General features: G+C 58.1%; 2 protein-coding genes across 4 annotated transcripts; both read right to left on the bottom strand.

Moving 5' to 3' along the window:
- Positions 1–7,183: 7,183 nt before the first annotated feature.
- DHX38 (DEAH-box helicase 38) lies at positions 7,184–17,510 on the bottom strand. 2 transcript variants are annotated; one of them, XM_037409343.1, is made up of 26 exons: positions 16,924–17,510; positions 16,187–16,374; positions 15,925–16,029; positions 15,360–15,525; positions 15,127–15,245; positions 14,933–15,009; positions 14,563–14,718; positions 13,762–13,923; positions 13,569–13,676; positions 12,603–12,715; positions 12,362–12,499; positions 11,915–12,101; positions 11,647–11,832; positions 11,077–11,217; positions 10,763–10,873; positions 10,570–10,686; positions 10,211–10,318; positions 9,983–10,095; positions 9,241–9,449; positions 9,009–9,163; positions 8,776–8,931; positions 8,566–8,700; positions 8,361–8,486; positions 7,875–7,970; positions 7,590–7,711; positions 7,184–7,448 (listed from the first exon to the last, which is right to left on the bottom strand). In XM_037409343.1, the coding sequence occupies exons 1-26, from the start codon at positions 17,244–17,246 to the stop codon at positions 7,364–7,366; spliced, it is 3,702 nt and encodes a 1,233-aa protein (XP_037265240.1). In that variant the 5' UTR covers positions 17,247–17,510; the 3' UTR covers positions 7,184–7,363. The 2 variants fall into 2 exon arrangements, with proteins under 2 accessions (XP_037265240.1, XP_037265239.1); XM_037409342.1 differs by having other exon boundaries at positions 7,184–7,451; positions 16,924–17,483.
- Positions 17,511–18,346: 836 nt separating this feature from the next.
- On the bottom strand, positions 18,347–20,409 carry LOC119158011 (haptoglobin-like). Of its 2 annotated transcripts, none has more exons than XM_037409480.1 (5): positions 20,285–20,409; positions 19,850–19,911; positions 19,610–19,711; positions 19,333–19,407; positions 18,347–19,147 (listed from the first exon to the last, which is right to left on the bottom strand). In XM_037409480.1, the coding sequence occupies exons 1-5, from the start codon at positions 20,293–20,295 to the stop codon at positions 18,384–18,386; spliced, it is 1,014 nt and encodes a 337-aa protein (XP_037265377.1). In that variant the 5' UTR covers positions 20,296–20,409; the 3' UTR covers positions 18,347–18,383. The 2 variants fall into 2 exon arrangements, with proteins under 2 accessions (XP_037265377.1, XP_037265376.1); XM_037409479.1 differs by lacking the exon at positions 20,285–20,409 and adding an exon at positions 20,099–20,277.
- Between the last annotated feature and the right edge of the window lie 535 nt (positions 20,410–20,944).

Below are 20,944 nucleotides of genomic sequence, written 5' to 3'. Positions count from 1 at the left end.
TGTGTGCCTGGGGCATCACTGTGTGGCCACGTCCAAGGCACTGCAGGCACCCAGTGACCTGCTCTGCTACACCAGGGCACCCGAGCTGCTGCATGTGGCCCCGGGCAGGGAGGGCAGGCCAGCCACACACTCCCCAGAGCTGCTAAGCCATGGTGGGGCAGCTCCATCTGCTTGCCCCACCTCAGCAAGCACCCTGGCCTGGGGTGCATGGCTTGCCCAGAGGCCCCCCAGCTCAGGCAGCACAGACCCCCATCTCATCAGCCAGCAAGCCCATCCACACCATACCTCTGTGGACTGTTTTTCACACGACTGCACTGCTGCACAGTTATCCACCCTGAGCTAGCACTGCCTCTCTCCCTGTCTGCTCACCATCTTACATACCTGGTGCTTTGGCAACCACACCTCTCACTGTCTACAGGGTGACCTGCAGCCCCACGGGATGGGGCAGGTCCCCTGTGCCCCAGGAACCGGCTGGAGGTCACTGCCTGCCAAGGCTGGACACAGATTCCTCCTCCCAGCACCAGTCCATCCATCCCCTGTGTGCTGGCGGGTCGTTCTCCTAAAAGCCCTGGGTGAAAGTTTCCTGCAGGGTTGCATGACAGGATTTTTCCCGTTGCAAAAGCTGCCTGCCCTCTCCCCAGCAGATCAGTGCTGCACATGCACCTGCTGATCTGCATTGCTATCGACTGCCCCCCCAGCAGCAGTCAGGCTGACAGCCAGGCTCATCTCCATCCCCACAGCCTCTCCTCACCCATGGGCGCTGGAAGCTTCTGGGGGACACTCAGCCTCCCCGGGGCCCAGAGCCCTGCCAGGATGTGCCCCTGCGGTGGGTCCTGCCGGCCGTGCCCTATGCATGGTGTGCAGAGCAGGGGACCACACCACGCAGCCACCCACCCCCTAGCTGCTGCCATCTCATTGCTTGGGCAGCCTCAGGCCCCATTTCTTCACAATTACTCTAACACATGCATGCACACACACAGGCAGAGGGTTTGTTTTGGGTTTGGGTTTTTTTCTGCTATTGATCTGCTGCTTTAAGAGGGGAAAAAATCTCCTTGGCTGTCTAAACACTATTGATCTGTGCTGGGAAGCTGCATGGACAGGGAAGGGCGTGGAGAAATTGAAATTTCATTTCTGACAACTTGTTCCTGTTATTTTTACCTTTTTGACAGGGAGGAACACAAAGCAGCAGCCTTAGTTGATGTGGTCAATAACTGCTCTGAGAGCCCAGCGCAGCTCAGGGGGGCATCTCAGGCAGCTGCAGGCCAGCACAGTGGGAGGCAGCTGTGCCCAGCTGTCGCGGGGTATGGCACTGAGCGTGGCACTACTGCTGGCCCCACTGGCCCAGACCCCTGGCTGCGGGCCTGTAGCATGTCCTGGGGCCAGCAACAAGGCCAGAACACAGCCACAAGGAGGGTGCCAGGTGGGTAGCACAGACAGAAGAGGGTGCAAAGAGAGAAGAGGGTGCAAGGGCAGTGTGAGGCTGGTAGGGCTCAGCCATGGCACGAGGATGCCACAGGCCTCACTATGTACCAGCCAGTGCTGGGTACGCCAGCAGGGTGGGATGGGGCTTGCTGGAGGCACCAGCTCCAGGAGGAGTTCCCCAGTGCATGACATCACAAGGTTCTGGTTCTGCACATTGCTCCCAGAACCGCACCAGGGCACAGGCTGCTGGCAGAGCAGTGTCATGGCATGCCAGGGACAGAGCACCATCGAGGAGCATGCCACGGGAAGGCTTCGGTGAGGACTGCAGGCAGCAGTGGGGGCTTGTGCTTCATGGAAAGCAGGGAGGACCGTGGGCCCCCGTGCAGCTCTGCCCTGCTTTTGCAGGAGCCCCACGCTCAGCATCTCCTGCTGGCACCGGGTGCTCCTGTGATGGCGAGTTGCAGTGCCAATGCCACAGGATGAGGGGCTGCCCCCGACAGGATGGGGTGACATCCCTGGCTGCCCCCTCCCTGGGACCAATGGTTGTCTGGAGCCAGCGGGAAAGGCCTGTCCCATGTTGTGGTTCCTCCAGCAGTGAGAGAATGGCCAAAATGTGGCATGTCCGGCAGGGTTCCTACACCTCTGGGCCAGCCTGAGGGTCCCTGTGGAGAGCTACTGGGAGCGAAGGAGGCAACACCAGAGCTGAGCAGCTCCATCCAGCAGCTTCAGGAGGAGACAAAGGCCTGGCAGCCTCAGGTGAGCAGTGCCGACCCCACTCCCACCCCAGGCACTGGTGGTGTAGTCACAGGCTGATGGCTGGGTGGTATAGAAGGCCCTGGCCAGCCCTCACCAGTGCCACCAGACAGCTCGTTCCCCAGGGCTAGGGAGAGCACAAGGGCTCAGGGGCATCCAGTCCTGCTGCAGCTGTACTGGTCCTACTGCCAATATTTCCCGCAGCAGCCACAGCTCACGCTGGCATCACTGTAGTGCCAAGTGTCAGCAGAATTGGGGGCTTGGCTGTTTGTGAGCCCAAGGAGACTGTCAGTACACACACACAAGGTGGTGCTGCCTGGAGGGCAAGAGGTCTGCACCCACTGGTCATCAGCATACTGCATTGCTGCTCTCTGACCAAAACCTGGACTGCCAGCACTGTCATCCATCTCCAGTGCCTGGCAGGAGCTGTGAGATGGGCTGGCCGCAGCAATGAGCCAGACAGATGCTGCTCATGCTATGTTATAGGGCCAGAAGCAAGCATCAGTGCTGGAGCCACAGCAAGGGGAGCCCCAAGCATGCCAGGACACTCAGCAACAGAAGCTGGAGTTAGCACAGGCGCTGGGCTCGATACAGGAGCTGCAACTGGACTTGGACTTCCGCAGGCACAAACAACAAGCAGCTGGTCCAGCTGGAGCAGCAGGAGCACGCAGTGGAGCAGAAGCACCAAGTATTGGTCTTTCTGATGCAGCAATACCAAATGGTGATGAGCAAGGTACCACTGCCAGGCACAATGGCCACAGGCCAGGCTTCATGAGGCCATGCACCCCCTAAAACCATCCCATCAGGGGCTAGGCACCATGCCTGCCCAAGTGCCCTGCCTGTGCAAACAGCTGGTGACCAGCCCCACCATGAGAGGGCAGGGGATGTCCTGCCAGCCACGGTGGGACAAGGATTTAGCACTGCACTGTGTACGGAACAGCCCAGCCAGCCCAGGCAAAGGGCTGGCACAGTTGGCATGGCCCGGTCCACCCAGCTGAGCAGAGCTGGAAGACTGCAGCCCCCAGTGGCCCTACTGACACCCTGGGCACATCCCTGCACTGGTGGTACTGCTGCAGCCCGCAGTCCTGCCGGGGAGCTCAGCTCACCACTCTCCCCACGTTGCCCATGCCCTGTCACAAGCCAGGGACCGCAGGGATGCCTTTCCAGGGCTGCTGGGTGTCCAGCAGACACTGCCACAACAGGGAGGGCACTGCAGGGGCCGCACAGGGATGAGAAGGCCAGGAGCCAGCAGCCATCCTGCCTCCCACCTGGTGCAGGCCACATTCCTCTGCCACAGGCCCTTCTCAACAGCCCATTGCCCGCAGACTGTCCCACACTAGCTGCTTCTTCATCTGTGGCCTCTCCACAGCGGCGGCACAGGGTGATACAGGGGGTCCCGCACCCTGCTGGGTACCACAGGCCAGTGATGCACCTCTCCACAGGAGCAGAAGGATGAGGCGGTGCAGACAGAGGTCACCTCCTGCATGGCCACCTACAGCCATTCTGACACCAGCTACGGCAGACTGAAGGAGCACACAGAGCTGCTTGAGCAGGTCGGTGCCGGCAGCTGAGCAGCCACAGCGCAGGTGCATGCGGCCAGGCAGGAGCCAGCAGCCATGCTGCTCACACGGGTGATGGCAGACGCAGAGGTGATGCACTGCAGGCAGAAGTGTGCAGCTGAGGAGCACCAGTACCAGGCACAGGACACACGGCTGGAGAGGGGCTGGGCAAAGCAATGCTGAGGAAGGTGGGGTGAGCAAGGAGGGGGGCATCCAGGGCCCCAGGGCTGGGACATGTGAGGGCTGGAGCCTGCAGCCAGCACCCTGGGGATCCACATTCTTGGTGGCTCCAGCAGGGAGCCCAGGCCCAGTGGTAGCTGGAGCCCGTGGCTTGCTGCAGTGGCAGAGGGCAACAGCAAGGTGACATCTGGCATCCATAAGGTGCAACAGTGGGGAAATGCAAGACCCTGCAGGCACCCTGCACTTTTGGGGCATCACTAGTGGCAGAGTTACAGGGCAGACAGTGCTTCCCCGTGCACGTCTGGGAAGGTGGAGAGGCAGCTCCCCAAGCCTGCAGGGAAGCAGCCAAGGGGGGCATAGGAGCTACAAGAACAGACGGCCCAAAGCCATGCCGCAAGGCTGAGCACTGCTCCGCTTCCCACAGAAGCCCTGGGACAGCATGGGGAGAGGCAATGCCAGCCTGCCCCCGCCCTCTCAAGCAGCCCAGGCACAGGCGCACCTGCCAGCCCCGAGCATCCTGCAGCACACAGAGGAGCAGCCATGCCTGCACTTGGAGAAGGATGCGCAGTGCAAGGCCAGTTGCGAGGTGGAGGCCAAGCTGCAAGTGCTGCAGAAGTGAGCAGGCACAGAGCAGGTAGGCAGGCCTTGAGGCTGGCTGTCCCCGGCCCAGCCAGGGCCCTACCAGGGTTCTGCCTGCGCCTACTCCATCAAGGGAGGGCAGCCTGGGGCTGCCACAGCTCTGACTGTGCCCTTGTCCCCAGCGAGGTGGCAGTGCAGCTGCAGGCAAAGCTGAGCCAGTGGCAGTGGAAACGGCAGGTGACTGTCAAGCAGTCACTGCAGCACATGCATGCTGTAGCCCATGCTGAAGAGAGGCTGCAGAGGAGCCAGGAACAGTTCCAAGTCCTGAGGGAGCAGGCAGGTAGCAGGCAAGATCTGCTGTGGGGTCCCACCATCGGCCCAGCCCCAGTCTCCCCTGCCCCGTGGGTACTGCATGCCATGGGAGCTGCAAGGGAAGCTGTGCCATCAGCAGGATGGGAAAGAAAAGCTCTAGCAAGAGCTGCAGCAGGCAAAGGAGTGGACCAGCACCCTCAAGAGAATGAAGAAAGCCCTGCAGCAAAGCCAGCGCTGCAGGACAGGGCAGTAAGCTGGGATTGGCAGCAGGAGAGAGGGCACAGGCCTCGCTGTGGCACTAGCACAGCAACAGCACCCACTAACACACTGGCTTCTCTGCAGCTGGGTGCACAGGAGGAGCAGTGCCAGGGCCTGCAGCACAGCCTGGCTTGGCTGCAGGAGGAGCTGGAAGCCACCCAGGCCCAGAAGCAGCGAAGTCTGCAGCAGCTCAGCAGTGCCAGGGATACCATCCAACACCTGCACCAAGAAGTGGCCTCCAACAGAAAGCACATGGCAGAGCTGCTGCGACAGGTAAGAGCAGGGACAGGAGAGCCCCAAGATGCAGCCAGCCACCGTGCAGCCCTCGGCGCCAGAGCCCTGTCCTCCTGGGCAGCACTAGCTGCTGGGGAGAGCCCCAGCCTGCCCACAGCTTGGCCAGCCACCCTCCCTGTCCCGTGCAGGTGCAGGACATGGCCACCCTGAAGGCAGAGCTGGCCCAAGCCCAGCAAGAGAAAGCCAGGCAGGACGAGAGGATTGCAGCCTGTGAGGACGACAGGCAGCAGCTCCACTGGCAGCTGAGGAAGCCGCTGGGGTCCCAGGCGCAGAGCAGGCCAGGAGGGTAAGCATGTCCCAAGCCTTCCCACAGGGCCCCAGGAGCCTGTGCTCAGCCTGCACCTCTCTCACTGCCTCTCTATGCCACCAACAGGCCCGCTCCCTCCAGGAAAAGCTGCGGGAGCTGAGCAGCCAAGCCCAGCCGTGGAAGCAGCTACACCAGGACAGCGAGCACGCTCTGGCTACGCGAGAGGAGCTGGTTGTTTGCAAGGTTGAGCTGGCTTTCCTCAAGGAAGAGCTCAGCAAGGCAACAGAGCAGGTGCAGGGTAGAAACAGGCAGCTCCACAGCCCAAGGGCAGCAGGCGCAGGCTGGGCCCCTCGCACCAGCGAACGACAGACAGGCAGGAGGAGAGGTGGAGAGGACAGGGCAGGGGACAGCATACTGCAGATCCCAGGCCACCGAGGGAGGAGACTGTGGGCCTACTGGCAGCAGGGATGAACGTCTTGTTCTCCTTAAACTAGCCTTCTTTGCTCAGTCACTAGAAAAATGCCCTTCAGCCTGGAACTACTATGTTATGACAGCCCGTGGTGCTGAGGCAACGGTTCTCCAGAGCAGCTCTCCCAAGGCACTGACATCTCCAGGCTCTCTGCTCAGCCCCAAAGGCTGCTGCCCCAGCAGAGCCTGGTTCCTCTAACTGCCTTCAGTCCTGGGCTCACAGAGGCTGGAAAGAGCTGGCTCCCACACGGCATGGGGGCTTGTTCTTTCCAGGTAGAAACCCTGCGCTCTTCCCACGCTCTGGCATGCTCCAACAGTAGCAGGCTGTGTGATGAGAGGGAGCTGGTGCCGGCCAACATCTTCCAGGGTGCGAAGGAGCAGATGCGAGTGAGAAGCCTTACTGGAGAAGAGGGGCAGGTGGCTGCCTTCTCACACCAACTCACACCTTATTTTCAGGCAGTCAAATGAGAAACTAGGGCACAAGATCCAGCGGCAAATCAAGCAGATGACAGAGCTGACAGGTGAAAAGGAGTAAGTGGCGAACACAGGGAGTGGGGCTGAGCTCTCCACACGCAGCAGTTACTGCTGTTGGCAGGGGTGTATGGGACAGCTGGACAACTGCTGGACTACCCAAGCTCCTGCAAGGCCAGCAGATGAGGATAGTCTCTGCATCACTGTCACTACCCCATCTCCCCTGCCTATCCTCCAGGCATCTTCCAGACACACTGGGCAGGATGCAGGAGAAAAACACATACCTCATGGTCAGAACACATGAGCAGCACCACAAATGTGAGCAGCTGAAGGTGGGTGGAATTCCTGACGCCGCCTGGCCTGAAACAGGGCCGTGCCTATGGGCTAATGTGTTCAGGGACAGCTGGGCACCAGCTGCCTGCCTAGGGCACGGGCTGTGGGAGAGCTGCCTTTGCAGTAGTACGGGCCACAGACAGGTTGCCTTTGCCCTCTAAGTCAGCGTAATTCTGTGCCTTGTCCCAGGCTCCACAGGGCAACAAGTTGATGAAACCAGCCCTGCAGAATTGTGCAGGGCTGCCTCCACCCAACACTCAACCCCAGGACAAGCAGCAGCACAAAACAAAGCAAAGATTAGACTGAAAACTTTTAAACAAATAAAATTCTTTCTGTTCCGTAACAAAATTAGTGCCAAGCACCAAAGCCTTCCTGGGCCGCAAGCTGTAGCACGCCTCAGAGTACAGTAATCAGAGGAGCTGGGCGCTCTCCTAGACTCATCTGCTCCTGGAAGTCTTTAAGCCTCAAAGCAACAGGCACTGCCTTCTTAGAGGCCAAAGCGGGCTGGGGTGCGTCGTGGTGTCAGGGGCTCCCCTTGCTCCTTCCGCCCAGGGGTGTAGATTTTAGTAGATCTGCTAGAAGAGTACAAGGGTGATTAGTGGAATATACCGCCTTCCCTGCATTAGAACACCCACGGGGAAGTTGGGATCCTCTACACAGTTGCCTACTGCTCTTATGCAGGCAACCCAGGGCCAGGCAGGGCCAGCACCTACCTTGAACTGCCCAGCGGGTTACGGCGTTCCTGTTCCTCCCGGCGGGCCCGCAGCTGCTCCTCAGCCAAAGCCATCTCTTCCTCCATAGCAGACACTTCCTCCTTGGCACGGCGGCGGTTCTCCTGGAGCAAGGCAGCAGCAGGTCAGGAACAGGCAGAAGGCTGGCCAGCAGCCCTCTCTGCAGGCCCAGGGGCCTGCTCCCTCCGTGTCAAAACACACATACCCCACATCAGAACAGGCAGGCAGTGGGCCTGTCCATCAGCTCTTTCTGGACAGGAGACTCACCTGGCGTGATTTGCCAGCATGTTTGATACTGTAGAACATGGGGCCCAGCTCTGCCAGCCACTCTCCATCCACAGCAGTGACACACTGCATGTATTCCTGCAGGGACAGAAGGAAAGACCAGGGTAGCAGGATGGCACTCTCAAGGGTTGGGGACCATTTCCAGAGCCATGGCAGCTCCCCCTCTCCCCCACTGGCTGATGGCACTTCTCACACTGGGACTAGACTCCATCCAGACCATTCTTCCTGGTCTCAGAAGCTTCTATGGGCTGGATGTGGTGAGACCACAAAGAGGTTCAGACCTGTCCCACATAAGCCAGGAAAAAATATTGAGAAAGGGACAAGCAGGACTCTGCAAATGACATAGACATGCCTAGTTGGCATAGATGAGAATTGCCCTTCTGATAGATCCTAGTATCACAGTAAAGCCCACTCCATGTGCCTCAGAGCACTCGTCGCCCTCATCACCAGTCCTCAGCTCAAGCTCACCTTGGTTGTCATGACCAGCTCATGATAGACAATGTAGTCTGGTGTATAGCCCATGCCAAACAGAGAGCTCGTGGGGTGCAGGTGGCAGGGCATGCCTGTGCGGATGTTCACATACTCCCCAATGCCCTGCGGAGAGAGGTGTAGTTAGCCCACCTGTTCCCAGACAGGGCTTCACAGCCCCTAGACTAGCACAGACATCTCTTACCTTCAGCTTTGCAGCTTGATGGAAATATGCAGCACAGATGCACTTCCTGACAACATCCCAGTCGGTACCACAGGATGCTAGGCTCATCCGCTGCTGAACCATAATGTCCTTGAGCTGGGCACGCACCTCTCGCACCTGCAAAGGTGTGTGGCAGTCAGATACCTCTCCTACATAAGGCTCCCTCCCCCAGCCTTGTTGCCACAGCCTCACCTTCCGCATGGCCTTGGCATGGATGAAGTGCTGGTTGCACCACAGTGTAGAATAGCTGTTGTTCTTCCACTGCAGGTAGACGTTCAAGTAAGTCAAGTGATCACTCTCTGGAACAGCAAATTTCTCCCTCACTTGGTCACTCTCCTCCTCTCGGCCCTGAAGGGTGAACAAAGAACACAGGTTAATCAAAGGGCAGGGGAAAGCCCCGAACTGCTGGAAGAGCAAATAGGTACCTTAGGCCGATAAAAGATGGCAGGCACAGACAACATGGAGACAATGAGCAAGATCTCAGAGCTGCAACCCATGTCACAGGAGACAATGAGCATTTTGGAGAGTGCAGGATCCAGTGGGAACTCCACCATGAGACGTCCTGTTGAGGTCAGACCACCTGCAGGAACAACCAGGGCTCAGCAGCTGGGCAGGTCCCAGTCCCAGGGGCTGACAGCTTGCCCCAGCAGCCAATACCTGTGTTATCCAGGGCCCCCAGAATCCACAGCTGGTACATGGAGTTCAGCATGTTGTCCTCAGGGGGTGGATCCATGAAGTGGAACTGCAGGAGGTCCTGCACGCCCAGGGACTTGAGCAAAAGCACTACATTGGCAAGGTTGGTGCGCTGGATCTCGGGCACCGTGGTTGTCAGCAGCTCATTCTTGTAGGCACTCTGGGTGTAGAGCCTGGGGAACAGATGCCAAGAGCACTATTTCCCAGTTCAGGTCACTGCTCCTTACTGACTCACCAGCCGTTGCCCACCCCGTGTCAGGCATGGCACAGCACAGCACAGCAGCTTTGCACTCAGCCAGGCCAGCCAGCAGGACCCCAGGGAGGAACCCCTACCCAGGCCAAAGCACGGCCTCCCCAGCACGTAAGGGTGCCTGGGCTGCAGTACAGTGTCCACCCCTCCCAAGCACAGTCCTTCCCTGGGCGCAAACCAGTCTCCAAGCAAAGCCCTGAGAAAGCTGCCTTCAGCTTGGCCATTATCCTGACAGCACAACAGCTGCGAGGCAAGGTGGGCAAGGGAAAAAGCAGGAGCACATCCTTTCCTCTGCAAAAGCACTGGGTCCAAAAGGCCTCAAGGCCTGCCTACTGCCCTCGTTGTGCCAGAAGTTCAAGATAACAAACAACTCCAGTGAGAAAAATAAATATATAGGCTGATGCCAAGCTGCAGAAAAGACAGGGACAGGAACAGCAACACCAGTGGCATGCCTACCTGAAGCAGTGGCCTGGGCCTGTTCGGCCAGCTCGGCCTGCCCTCTGATTGGCATTGGCTTGACTGATGGGGTAGATCTGCAGTGCATCCATGCCTATACGGGGGTTGAAAACCTGCAGGGCACAAGAATAGACTAAAGTAAGGGGAAAGCTAGGTCACTATCACAGAACTCCCTCAACCCAAGCCAAGAAATCACAGACATAAACAGTATAGGAAATCTTGGCTTACCTTCAACTTGCAGTAGCCAGAGTCAATCACAAACATGATGCCATCCACTGTCAGTGAGGTTTCTGCAATGTTAGTGGCAACAATGCACTTCCTGACTCCATCCGGAGCCTGCAAGCATACTGCACATCAGTCAAATCCCTGGGCAGGGGCCTCTGCACTGCTGAGAAAGAGTGCAGAGCAGCAACACAGAACTCAGAAGGACAGGAATGACTCCTGGGAAGTTGAGGGGGGCACAAGCTTTCTCTCACTCTCCACATGAAATACAAAAAGGCATGCCTGCACCTCTCACCCATACTCAGCAGTTTTCCCTGCACTAGTTTTCCCTATTCCCACTCCTATCACAGAGCACACATCAGCACCTTCTGGAAGATCTTGGCCTGCAAGTCTGACGGTAGCTGAGAATAGATAGGCAGTACAGCAAGAGCAGGTGCCTTCTCCAGCTCCTCAAGGTGCTCCACAATTTGCTCCGAGGTCACCTAGATACAAGGAGGGGTGTAAATGTAAGATTAAAATAACAAGGCGGGTAGGATGGTGCCTGCCCTTCCAGCTCACCTCTATGTCCTCTTGGCCAGGCATGAAGACAAGGATGTCTCCAGGAGCACCAGACAAATGGACCTGCAGGGCTTGTTTCACTGCAGCCTCCACATAATCCTCCTGTGGGGTCTGAAAGGCACGGCCCAGATTACAGATGCCAATAATCTCACCTGCCCCATCCTGCATGCAAGACTGTATCATAGCATGGCTACTCCTCCTCTACCCTTTCTGTCTACCACAGGGTACAGCACACCCAAGTCACAGCCCCCTCCTGTCACAACAGAACTTTCCTGTGCAGCATTTCTTGTTTGCAAGAATGTCAGCAACCGTACCTTGCTGAAAAGAATATCAACAGGGAAAGTGCGCCCAGGAATGTGGAAAATGGGAACGTTCCCAAAGAAGGAGGCAAACTTATCTGCATCCATGGTGGCTGAAGTAACAACAAGCTTCAGATCTGAGCGTCGGGCCACCACCTACAAAGCAGATGAAAGAAACAATAAGGGGCATTTGTGCATGGCTGCAGACTGCTTCCATTATTACTGGGGCAACAGCACAGGACAGAGTTTCTGCTGTACCCTGGAGGCACTGGCCACTAATGCCAGGGAACACAGATTCTGTATGATCTGTGCAGTTAAAACATGCGTCCAGGAAGCCTTAAGCCAGCAAAGATCTCTGTTTCTGACTGTGAGCCAGGAATCCTCTGGCAGCACTTAGGCACTAGGAGAGATTTAACCCTCCAGAACCAGGGACCAGGATGTTGGATCAGCAAGTGCAGACAGAAATGTGGCAGCTCTGCCTCCCTCTCCCAGACCTTGAAGAGAAGGGCTGTTCCTGCCAACACTCTGCTTTAAGACCAGTTCATGTGGCCTACACTGCTGTCCTCTAGTCCAGGCCACACATACCTCCCGAAGCAGGCCAAAGAGCACGTCAGTATTGAGTGAGCGCTCATGCGCCTCATCCATGATGATAGCACTGTAGTTGTCCAGGTCAGCCTCTCGCAGCGACTCACGAAGAAGGATCCCATCGGTCATGTACTTGATCACTGTGTTCTCGGATGTGCAGTCCTCAAAGCGGATGGCATAGCCCACCTGGGAGGGCAGAGGGAACACCAAGTCTTTCAACAGCCCCATGCACTCACTATCATCAGGCTGCACCCACTGCCAGACTCACCTCCTCTCCCAGATGCACCCCCATCTCTTCACTGACCCGCTTGGCAACCGACATGGCCGCCACTCTGCGGGGCTGGGTGCAGCCAATCATGCCATAGTCTGTATAGCCATCCTCATGGAGGTACTGTGTCAGCTGAGTTGTCTTCCCACTCCCTGTCTCCCCCACCACAATCACAATGCTGTTGTCTCTGAAGAAAGGGAAAAAGTATTTCTTCATGCACCACAAAAAAGGGCTTTTGCATTCACAGCCCTGCTGGCCTCCCAAGCATCACCCTACTCAGGCAAGAGATCTGCCACAAACCACACAAAGCAATGGGTTTTGTTTCCTGAGGGTACAGATTCCAAACAGGCCAGGTATCCAGGAGAACTTCTCACTCGGGTTCCTGAGGTGTAGGCTGTAGGCCAGTGCCCTGGGCATGCTCTGTGACCGGCTACCTAGCTGCCATACCTGAGGATGGAAAGCAACTCCTGCTGCACAGCAAAGATGGGCAGATACTGTCTCTGCTCCAGGATTGATTTCTTCTTGGCAAACTCGCTGCTGGCTTCACTTTTTTCTTTCATGTGTTCAGCAAACTTCTGCTCAGTCCTAAGTAAACACCAGAAGTCCTGAAACTGCCGCTCCACACACTTTGCTATGCCTACAGCCCCCGTCACCAGCTGAGCAGGAATAATTCAAAGCAAGCTCCTACCTGTAATCGACTTTGCCATCCTCTGTCACCATCTCATCTTTCTCCTCTTCTTTCTTGATCCCCATAATGTCTCCCAGTTTTGTGCCTGCCAGCTCCCAATGCTTATGCTGAGCCTGGGAGGACAGAGAGCAGCGTAACTTTGCCACAGCAAGCACTGACAAATCATTCTTCTGCAATCATACTCATAAAGACTAGGAAAGCATATTAGTCCCACAATTCCTCAATGCACAATGCACAACGCACACCCCATTCCTATATCAAGTTCTCCTCTTCCTCATCCTGATCAACCACCTCCTAAGAAAACGGTTCCAGTTGCTGACCCTTCCATTAAATTTGAACTTAAGTCTACATAACTCTCAACCACAGATAATCTTCCAGCTCTTGACAGGTGCTCACAGGTCTCTCTCCCACATTCCGGTTTGCTCTCGCCTCCAGTATCAGTTTAGCTTCCACCTCCATTCCACTCAGAGTAGCACAGATTCAGCTCACTTTCAATTTACAAAGAACACATTTGTGCTTTCCCCACATCTATCACACAAGCTTTAAAGAAAGACCCTAGAAAACACCCCCAAAACCTAATATGTTACCTTACTGCATATTCCTCCTCCAAATTCTCTGCTGAGACATGACAAGATATATCCCGGCACCATACTGACTGCTGACTGTCCCTAGGCTATCTCGCATTCTTCCACCTGCTCTCTTCTCCCTTGATCTGAATGTTCTTTCGATCAGACTCCTCTGCATAAGTGCACAGTGACACACGTCCCAGGCAGTGCTTGAGGAAATCACATCACAGCAGCTGCTTATGAGACAATGCAATGACCTGGGCTGCTAGGATATCCCCGGTTGTAAAAATATGAAGTCTTTATCACTGCTGCCCAAGCATGTATCCTGCAAACAAAAGCTCTGAGACACTACATAATGTGTGTACAGTGGGGTAGGTAAAGCCAAAAGGTCACAGCATACCCGCTTACGCTCCTTTTGCTCCCTGTGCTTGCGCACCAGTTGGCTGCCTTTCCGAGCAATGATGGCCAAATCTGAGGTGGCATCCTTGACAGGGATGACTGGCTCTGGCTAGAGGAAAAAGGTATTGCTTCAGTACAAAGAGCTCACACTTGCGGGGCTCCCTGCCGTCAGTGCCTTCAGCCGCAGTCTCTACCTGCTTGGTGAAGACAATCCTTCCATCTAGGAAAGGGGGCACCAGGTTGTGCACCAACAAATGCACTTTAGCAGAGTTATCCTCCTCAAAATCTTCGTCCACTTCAATCCGATGAACCACACCACTGGTCAGCATGCGATTTGTCTCCCAGCGCTCATTATCCTGCAGGAAAAACATATCAGAAAATACACAGAAGCCCCACAGAAAGCCCAAGAGATCACACCAGAACACTGAGCTCAGGTCTGGGCCCTGCACTGACACCAGGATAAAACTGATGGTTCCAACCTAGGGATCCTGAAAGCAAGCACTAGGGAAGAATCAGTAACTGAAAGCAGAAGGATACAGGAAACACAGACCAGCCATATGAAGCACACAGTTAACAGGACAGTCTCCAAGGAAATGCAGGACAGACATTCTCCACAAGGCTCCTGCCATACTCAAGAGTATGCCAGGAAGCCTGGACATAATCCCACTTGCTTGCAGAGGGCAGCAGCCCCCAGCATCCACTGGGCCAACAGTAGACAGCCCTAGTAACCCACAGCCCAGAATAGCAGGACCATTGCCCTCTACGTTCCTGCTGCCCTGGATACTGCAATCCACCGCAAATTCTGCCCCACAGGGGCGCACTTTCCAGGGGAACTTAACACCAGTTTCCCCGTGAGCCCTTGTTCAGTCTCAGCCAGGATACACTGTCCTTCTCCACCTGAGAGCACGGACTCAGCCTTCGCTGCCAGCAAGTGGATCTCTCAAGGGGCAGCAAAACCCACGTTCGGAGAAGCCAACCTTGCATCTTGCCCCTACCTCATTAATCTGCCGCCGCTGTGCCGAGATACGCTTCTGCCTCTGCTTATGCAAGTGCTGCTCCCGCTTCTTCACATACTCCTCAGTGGAGTAGGCCAAGGGGTTGTGAAATTCATCGTAGCCCTCATCCATCATGTACCAGTCCCGGTCAGCTTGCTAGAAGGGGACAGGCATGGCCCTGAGCTCTGCCAGCCAGGGCAGCCAGCCCCCTGCAGCACACGTCCACGGAGACACTCCCTGGGCTGAGCCAGGCTGCATCCTCCCACTGCCCCCCACCCCGCCACTCCTGCTGGCAGTCCTCCAGCCAGGCCAGCCTGGCAGCCCCAAGCCCACTGTCCACCCCACTCCTTGTCTGCCTTCAGGCTCTCACCCGCTGGTCGTCCTCCCACTGCTGCCGCTCCTCCTCCGTCTCAAAGGCAATGCCCTCTTCCCCATCTGCACGCCGCCCTGGAGGGAGTGAGCTGGTTAGCCCAGGCGCCAGCCTGGCCGCTCCAGAGAAAATCCTACAGAGCCCGACCTTGTTCTGTGCAAGGAAGGAGATTCCGCTGCTGCCCAGCTCCTCACCTCTCCCTCTGGACAGCCGTGGCGTGGCCCCCAGATGTCTCCGGTCATCAGCCCACTCATTGTATTTGTACGATGGGGTGGGCAATGGTGTCTTATCCAAGTACCTGCTCCTCACAGACCTGAAAAAACAGCATGAGGGAGGAATTGGTGCCCACAGACAAGCACTAGTCTTACATACCCTCTCCCCTTTCTGCAGCTGAACAGCTCAGAGCTGTAGCCCTGGCCACTGGTACCTGTCCCGGTCTCTCCGGTCTGTGTCCCGCATTGATGATGCCCGGTGGCTGCGCTCTGAGTCTCGACAGGAAGGTGTGGGTGAGGGAGATTCCCACTGTGACCGGCGTGCACTGCTGTAGCCAGAATCATCTTCCTCCCAGCTGGAGCGAGATGGCGTGGCTGCATCTAGCAGAGGAGATGGGGTTTGACACCGGATATTCAAGACCTTAGGCACCTGGAGCCACCTTACACCTTCTAGCAAGGAGCACAGAGGGTACCCATCTACCTTTACTTTAGGGGCTGACCCGACGATTCCTAGTAAAACTGCCAAAGGACCACATTTCTATTGCATAGGTCCAGAACAGACCCCATTGCACAGAGATCATCCAGATTTTCACATATGCACAGCTGGCAGATTGCTCCCAGACTCAGCTCAAGCTAGGACTTTGATGTTTGCCCTAACCACAAATGTCGAAAGATACAGGCTTTTCTACCCACACTTGGCCTGACAGAAACAGCAAGAAACAAGAACAAGCCCCTTCCTGTTAGGTTGCACATGAGAACTCTGTTGGGTCCCACTCCTACCTTTGGGCCGATGTCTGGGACTCTCTGGTTCACTCCTCCTGCTGCTCCGCTCTGATGAGCTATCTCTCTCTGATCTGCTGCTGTGACGACTTCTGTCCCACTCCTCTGCAAAAAGAAAGTAAGATCAGGTGCCCCATACACAAATAGGCTTCCCAACTCTTTTGCAGAAAACACCACGAACATTAGCGAAGGACCACAAACAGGATGAGGGACAAGGCCAAACCCTAAGCAGGAAGGGTCACAAGGGTCTCTGAGCAGTTACCGCGTTCCCGTTTACGATCGTGGTCCCGATCCCTACTGCGTTCCTTCTTTCGTTCCTTCTCCTCCTTGGAGGAGGCAAAGACACCGTGTTCCCGACGCTCCCTTTCCCGCTGCCGGCTGCGTTCCCAAAACTCCTCGCTGACACCCCCTGTATAGGAAGGTGTTTCCACATGGACAGAACGGTAATGCCTGGAAAAGCAAAACAAAGGGAAAAAAAGCTCAGCAGTGCTGACGAATAGCTGGCCTTTGACTTGTCTCATATAACTCTAGCTCTAACCTCTGCTATAGCAGAAGCTTATGGTTAAAAGTACTCTCTCCATCCTTCGCTAACAGCCCACCAAGTCCGCCCATGCTCTTGGACACCTGCGCTTCTGAGCAGGCCACTGCCCCAGGCATCAGGAAGCAGCCTCAGGACTAGGATGGGTGGTGTTTGCGGTCCTAACAACACCTAAAAGCACTCCTGCCTATAACGCCCCAGGGAGGGCAACAGCAGAAGAGCTTTTCCCTCAGAAAAGCCTGGACCTACAGAGGTGCCCCCCCCGTCCTCCCCAGAGGAGATCGCCAGACCTCCCAGCCACAGCTGTAGGAGGTTCTGGCCACAGCTGTTCCAGGGAGCAGCGCCCACACATGCCAACACTGTTCACACCCCACGGTCACGCTGGTTGCCCCGGTGGGGATCCAGCGGCTGTAAAGCGCCCGGTGCCACCGTCAGCACCCGGATCCCCCCTCTGATCCCACCTGTCCTTGCGGGTGCTCCGGCTGCTCCGATCGGTCTCCTCATCATCATCTTCCTCGGCACTGCCCGCCTCGTCACGGCCCTCTTCCCAGTCCCTGTAGGAGGAGACCCTGGACCGCTTCCCACCGGCCGCCTCCTCCTCACGCTCCCGCCGTTTCTGGGCCGCCAGCACGTCCAGGCCCAGCAGCGAGGCCCGTGGCGCCGGCGCCTTGAAGACGTGCTGCTCGGTGGCGGCGCTCCGCCTCCGCAGGACCAGCCCGCCGGCCTCGGCCTCCGGGTTCGTCCCCGCCAGCCGGTGCAGCGACTCCTCGCTCGCCTCGGCCATCGCCACCGACCGCTCCCGGTCCCCGTCCCGCGCAGGGCCGGGCGTCAGCGGGAGGGCAGGCACCGGAGCACTGACCCGGGCCCGGCCCCCGCCCCGCTCCCACAGACCCCGCACCGGCTTGCCGTTGCCTCAGCGACCACAAACCAGCTCGCCGAGTGCCGCCATGGCCGCCCCACAGTGCTCCGCGAGAGGGGCCGCTCTAGCCACGCGCACCATAGACGTAGCGGCCGGAGCCTATAGGGGTGGCGACCATCCGAGGCCAACCACCGCCAGACAAGGAGTGCTACCGGTCCGTTGGCGGACTTCCGGTGCGGGGAAACCGGCCTGGGGTCACGTGGTAGCGGGAAGACTTCTGGCCGGGGAGTCCGCAGCGGAGCGAAGCCGGCAGGAGGGACCGCCCCCCCCCCCTTCACAGGGGGAGAACCCCACCGACACTGCCACACGGCGGGGGATAACCCCCTCACACACACAGACAAACCCACACACCCGCACACAGACACGCCACACACCCCCCCACGGGGGGGGCACTGACATTCTCACGCAGGGGGTGCGAACCCCACAGACACCTGGTGGGGGAGAGCTCCACGGACACCCCCACACAGTGGGAGGGAGAACCTCACAGACACACCCTCACAGGGGACAACCACACGGACACCACCACATAGGGGGTGAGAAAGAGAACGCTATGGACACCCCCACACAGTGGGAGGGAGAACCTCACAGACACACCCTCACAGGGGACAACCACACGGACACCACCACATAGGGGGTGAGAAAGAGAACGCTATGGACACCCCCACACAGTGGGAGGGAGAACCCCATGGACGGACACCCCCACTGCCCCCACCCCCACCCACGCACACACACTGGGGGGGAGGACCCCACAGACATCCTCATACATCGTGGGAGAAGGGGGCAGACCCCCCCCCGAGCCCCAGGCAGCCCCAGCAGACAGGCCCCCCTGCCACTCCTGCAGGGAAGCCCCACAGGCACAGGGACCCCTCAGGCACCCCCTGGGGGGCAGATGCACAGACACAGCCTCCCTGCACTGACACATGCCCCGCAGCACTGTGCACAGATGGACAGTAGGAGCCTGCAGCTGGGTGTGGGACACATTTATTCCCCCAAGGCCCCACCTCAGCCGGCTGCCACCGTCTCCTTGATCCAGGCCAGGACACGCTGCAGGTCCACATACACACCGTACTTGGAGGCCGTGCAGGTCTTATCGTAGCTAAGGATGCCAGCTGCATACCAGGTGTCATCATCAGGGTCCTGCACAGCGAAAGCACCACCAGCATCCCCGTAGCACGTATCCTCCCGCAGCTCGCTCATGCCCACACAGAAGGTGTCATTGCTAAGGATAGGCTGGACCCAGTAGGACTCATTCCGCGCCCCATAGTACTGCCTGCACATCTCACTGTCAGCCACAGGCAGCATCACGTACTTCAGCATGTCAGGAAAGGCAAAGGTGGCACCACGGCCCCAGCCCGAGACATAACCCACCCGCCCCGGGCGCACATAATTCTTCTGGGGCAGGCAGATGGGCATCACCTCCTCTCCGAAGACCACCTTCTGCTTGAGCTTCAGCAGGGCTAGATCCACAGCCTCTGGGTAGCCAGGGTGCAGCACCACGTGCTCAATGCCTGAGGTGGGCTGCTTCTGGCTGCCCAGGAAGAGCTGCAGCGTAGGGGCGATCTCCTCTGGCTTGGTGTTCTCACTATGATTCAAGTAGACGTTCCTGCCCGTGGTTAGCAGCCACTGGTCACTGATGAGTGTGGCCCCCACAGTGAGGTTGTGCCGGGTCACCAGCTGGCCCTGCCAAGGGAAGCTGCCCTTCCTAGCTAGCAGGCCCCCAATGATGCGCTGCATCTGCTTGGGGGGGTTCTTCGGCTTGCCACACACTGCAAGGGACAGAGCAGAGTTCTGGTGAGCCCACTGAGGCTGGTCCTGGCCTGCAGCAGCCCCAGGGAGCAGCACGGAAGATGGGGGTTGCGAGTAGCCCCCTGCAGCCCTTCAGATGCCCAGATGGACCACTCCCAGCCCCTCACCTGCCCTGCTACTCGCAGCCCCACTGCTCTGCTCTCACCTGGCTCACAGACAGGCACCTCCTTGCCAGCTTCAGGGCTCACCCATGCATGATCCTCATCACACTTATACATGCCTTTGGAGGGAAACCAGAGTCAGCACCCCTGCCTTGCAATGGGGAGGGAGACACGGAGGTACCTGTACCCTCCCAGGGCTTGGGTGAGCATTGGTAGCCACTTGTACAGCTGCATCATCTGGCATTAGGGCAGCCCCGTGCATCGCCCAGAGCCAGGGACAAGACCTGTCTCCGAGTACTATCCCCATGCCGTGTGCCTCACCATCACCAGAGCCACGCAGCTGGTAGTACGGGTCACAGCGGTACTTGATCAGGTGCTCCACGTAGCCATGTTCAATGTCCGCAGGTTTTGCACAGCTCCACTCTGCAGGCAGAGGATGCTCAGCTGGCCCGGGGGACCCAGCTCAGGGCATCACCCCTCCCGACTCCCATCTTCCCTGCCCTGCTCCCTGCCCTGGCTTTGTCCCAGCCCCAGTGCTCCCACCCTTGCCCTGGAAGGTACCGGTGGCAGCTGCAGTCTCCAGCATGGTCCAGGCCAGGCCAGTGATCAGCAGCACTGCAGGTCTGCAGGGAAGAGAGGGCATGCTCAGCAGAGAGCTCCTGACCCCTGCTCCGTAGCCATGGGCTCCACCAGGACCAAGCTCTGGCCAGGCTCATGCCCTGTCCAGGAGGCTCGCTCCCTGGGAGGGCAGAGGGCCACCCACCCACCTGCCCCTGGGGCTGCCCACCAGACACAGCCTGGAGAACTTGCCTGGGCCAGACCTGGACCCTGCTGCTGTGGAGGACAAGGCTGCAGTGTTGGGACCCAGAGCGCTCCCAGGCCCGGCACGGGTCCTGCCACAGCTCACAGCAGGGCATAGCAGGGCCAGGCCCTCAGCCAGGAAAGCAGGACAGACACAGCACCAAGCATGTGCAGGGACACATCAGCATTGCTCACCCCATGTTCATAGCTCCCTCCTCACAGCAGCCTCCTTCTGCAGGTTGGTGCTGTTCAGGGCTCCCTCCTCATCCCTTTTATTGCCTCCTCCCTCTAAGACCTCCTGACCCTGCGGTACACAGCCAGCACTTTTCCCAGCAGGAAGAGTACGAAAAGCCCCACCTGGCTCATGGCCAGCCTGGCAGAGGCTCCCCAGAAGCCTGCCAGGCCCCACAGCAAGCCAGCACGCTGAGTTCCTGGGATTTTGCAGCTACAAATACGCAGGGAGGGATCTGGCTGCAGACACCGGTGTCCTGGCGCTGACGCCAGCTGAGGCTCACAGAAAGCAGAGCCAGCCCCTGCCCCGCGCAAAGCTACCCTGTGCCACCACCTAGAGCTGTCCCCATGGAGGCACCCAGCAGCCCCGCAGGGCACAGGCAGCCACCTCAGTGCTGGCAGGTGAAGCTGGGGCCCAGCAGCAGAGTCCCATCCCATCCTGTCCCATCCCATGCCGTGCCGTGCCTGGCTCTGCTTGCAGCCAGGACGCACCATGCCGGCCACCCTGCACAGTTGGGGCACGGTGGGGCTCAGCCCCACTAGTGATCTTGGCAGCACCGTCCTGGCTGCCCGAGGGCTGCAGCATGTCCCATGCCAGCTCACCGCCGGCTCCAAGGGACCGTG

Source organism: Falco rusticolus, chromosome 15 (genome assembly GCF_015220075.1).
Source record: "Falco rusticolus isolate bFalRus1 chromosome 15, bFalRus1.pri, whole genome shotgun sequence".
NCBI lineage: Eukaryota > Metazoa > Chordata > Aves > Falconiformes > Falconidae > Falco > Falco rusticolus.
Note: the sequence above shows the minus strand (reverse complement) of the source record. Positions and strands in the feature narration are given on the sequence as shown.

Excerpts from the sequence above, each read along its gene's own strand:
- DHX38 (XM_037409342.1), bottom strand. The coding sequence starts at position 17,246 with ATGGCCGAGGCGAGCGAGGAGTCGCTGCACCGGCTGGCGGGGACGAAC. Across the intron at positions 13,924-14,562 it reads AGCGGCGGCAGATTAATGAG|GATAATGAGCGCTGGGAGAC; the intron begins GTAGGGGCAAGA and ends TTTTTCCTGCAG. Across the intron at positions 7,452-7,589 it reads AACCCGCTGGGCAGTTCAAG|CAGATCTACTAAAATCTACA; the intron begins GTAGGTGCTGGC and ends GTACTCTTCTAG.
- LOC119158011 (XM_037409479.1), bottom strand. The coding sequence starts at position 20,205 with ATGCCCTGCTGTGAGCTGTGGCAGGACCCGTGCCGGGCCTGGGAGCGC. Across the intron at positions 19,712-19,849 it reads GGAGACTGCAGCTGCCACCG|AGTGGAGCTGTGCAAAACCT; the intron begins GTACCTTCCAGG and ends CTCTGCCTGCAG. Across the intron at positions 19,148-19,332 it reads GGTGCCTGTCTGTGAGCCAG|TGTGTGGCAAGCCGAAGAAC; the intron begins GTGAGAGCAGAG and ends TGTCCCTTGCAG.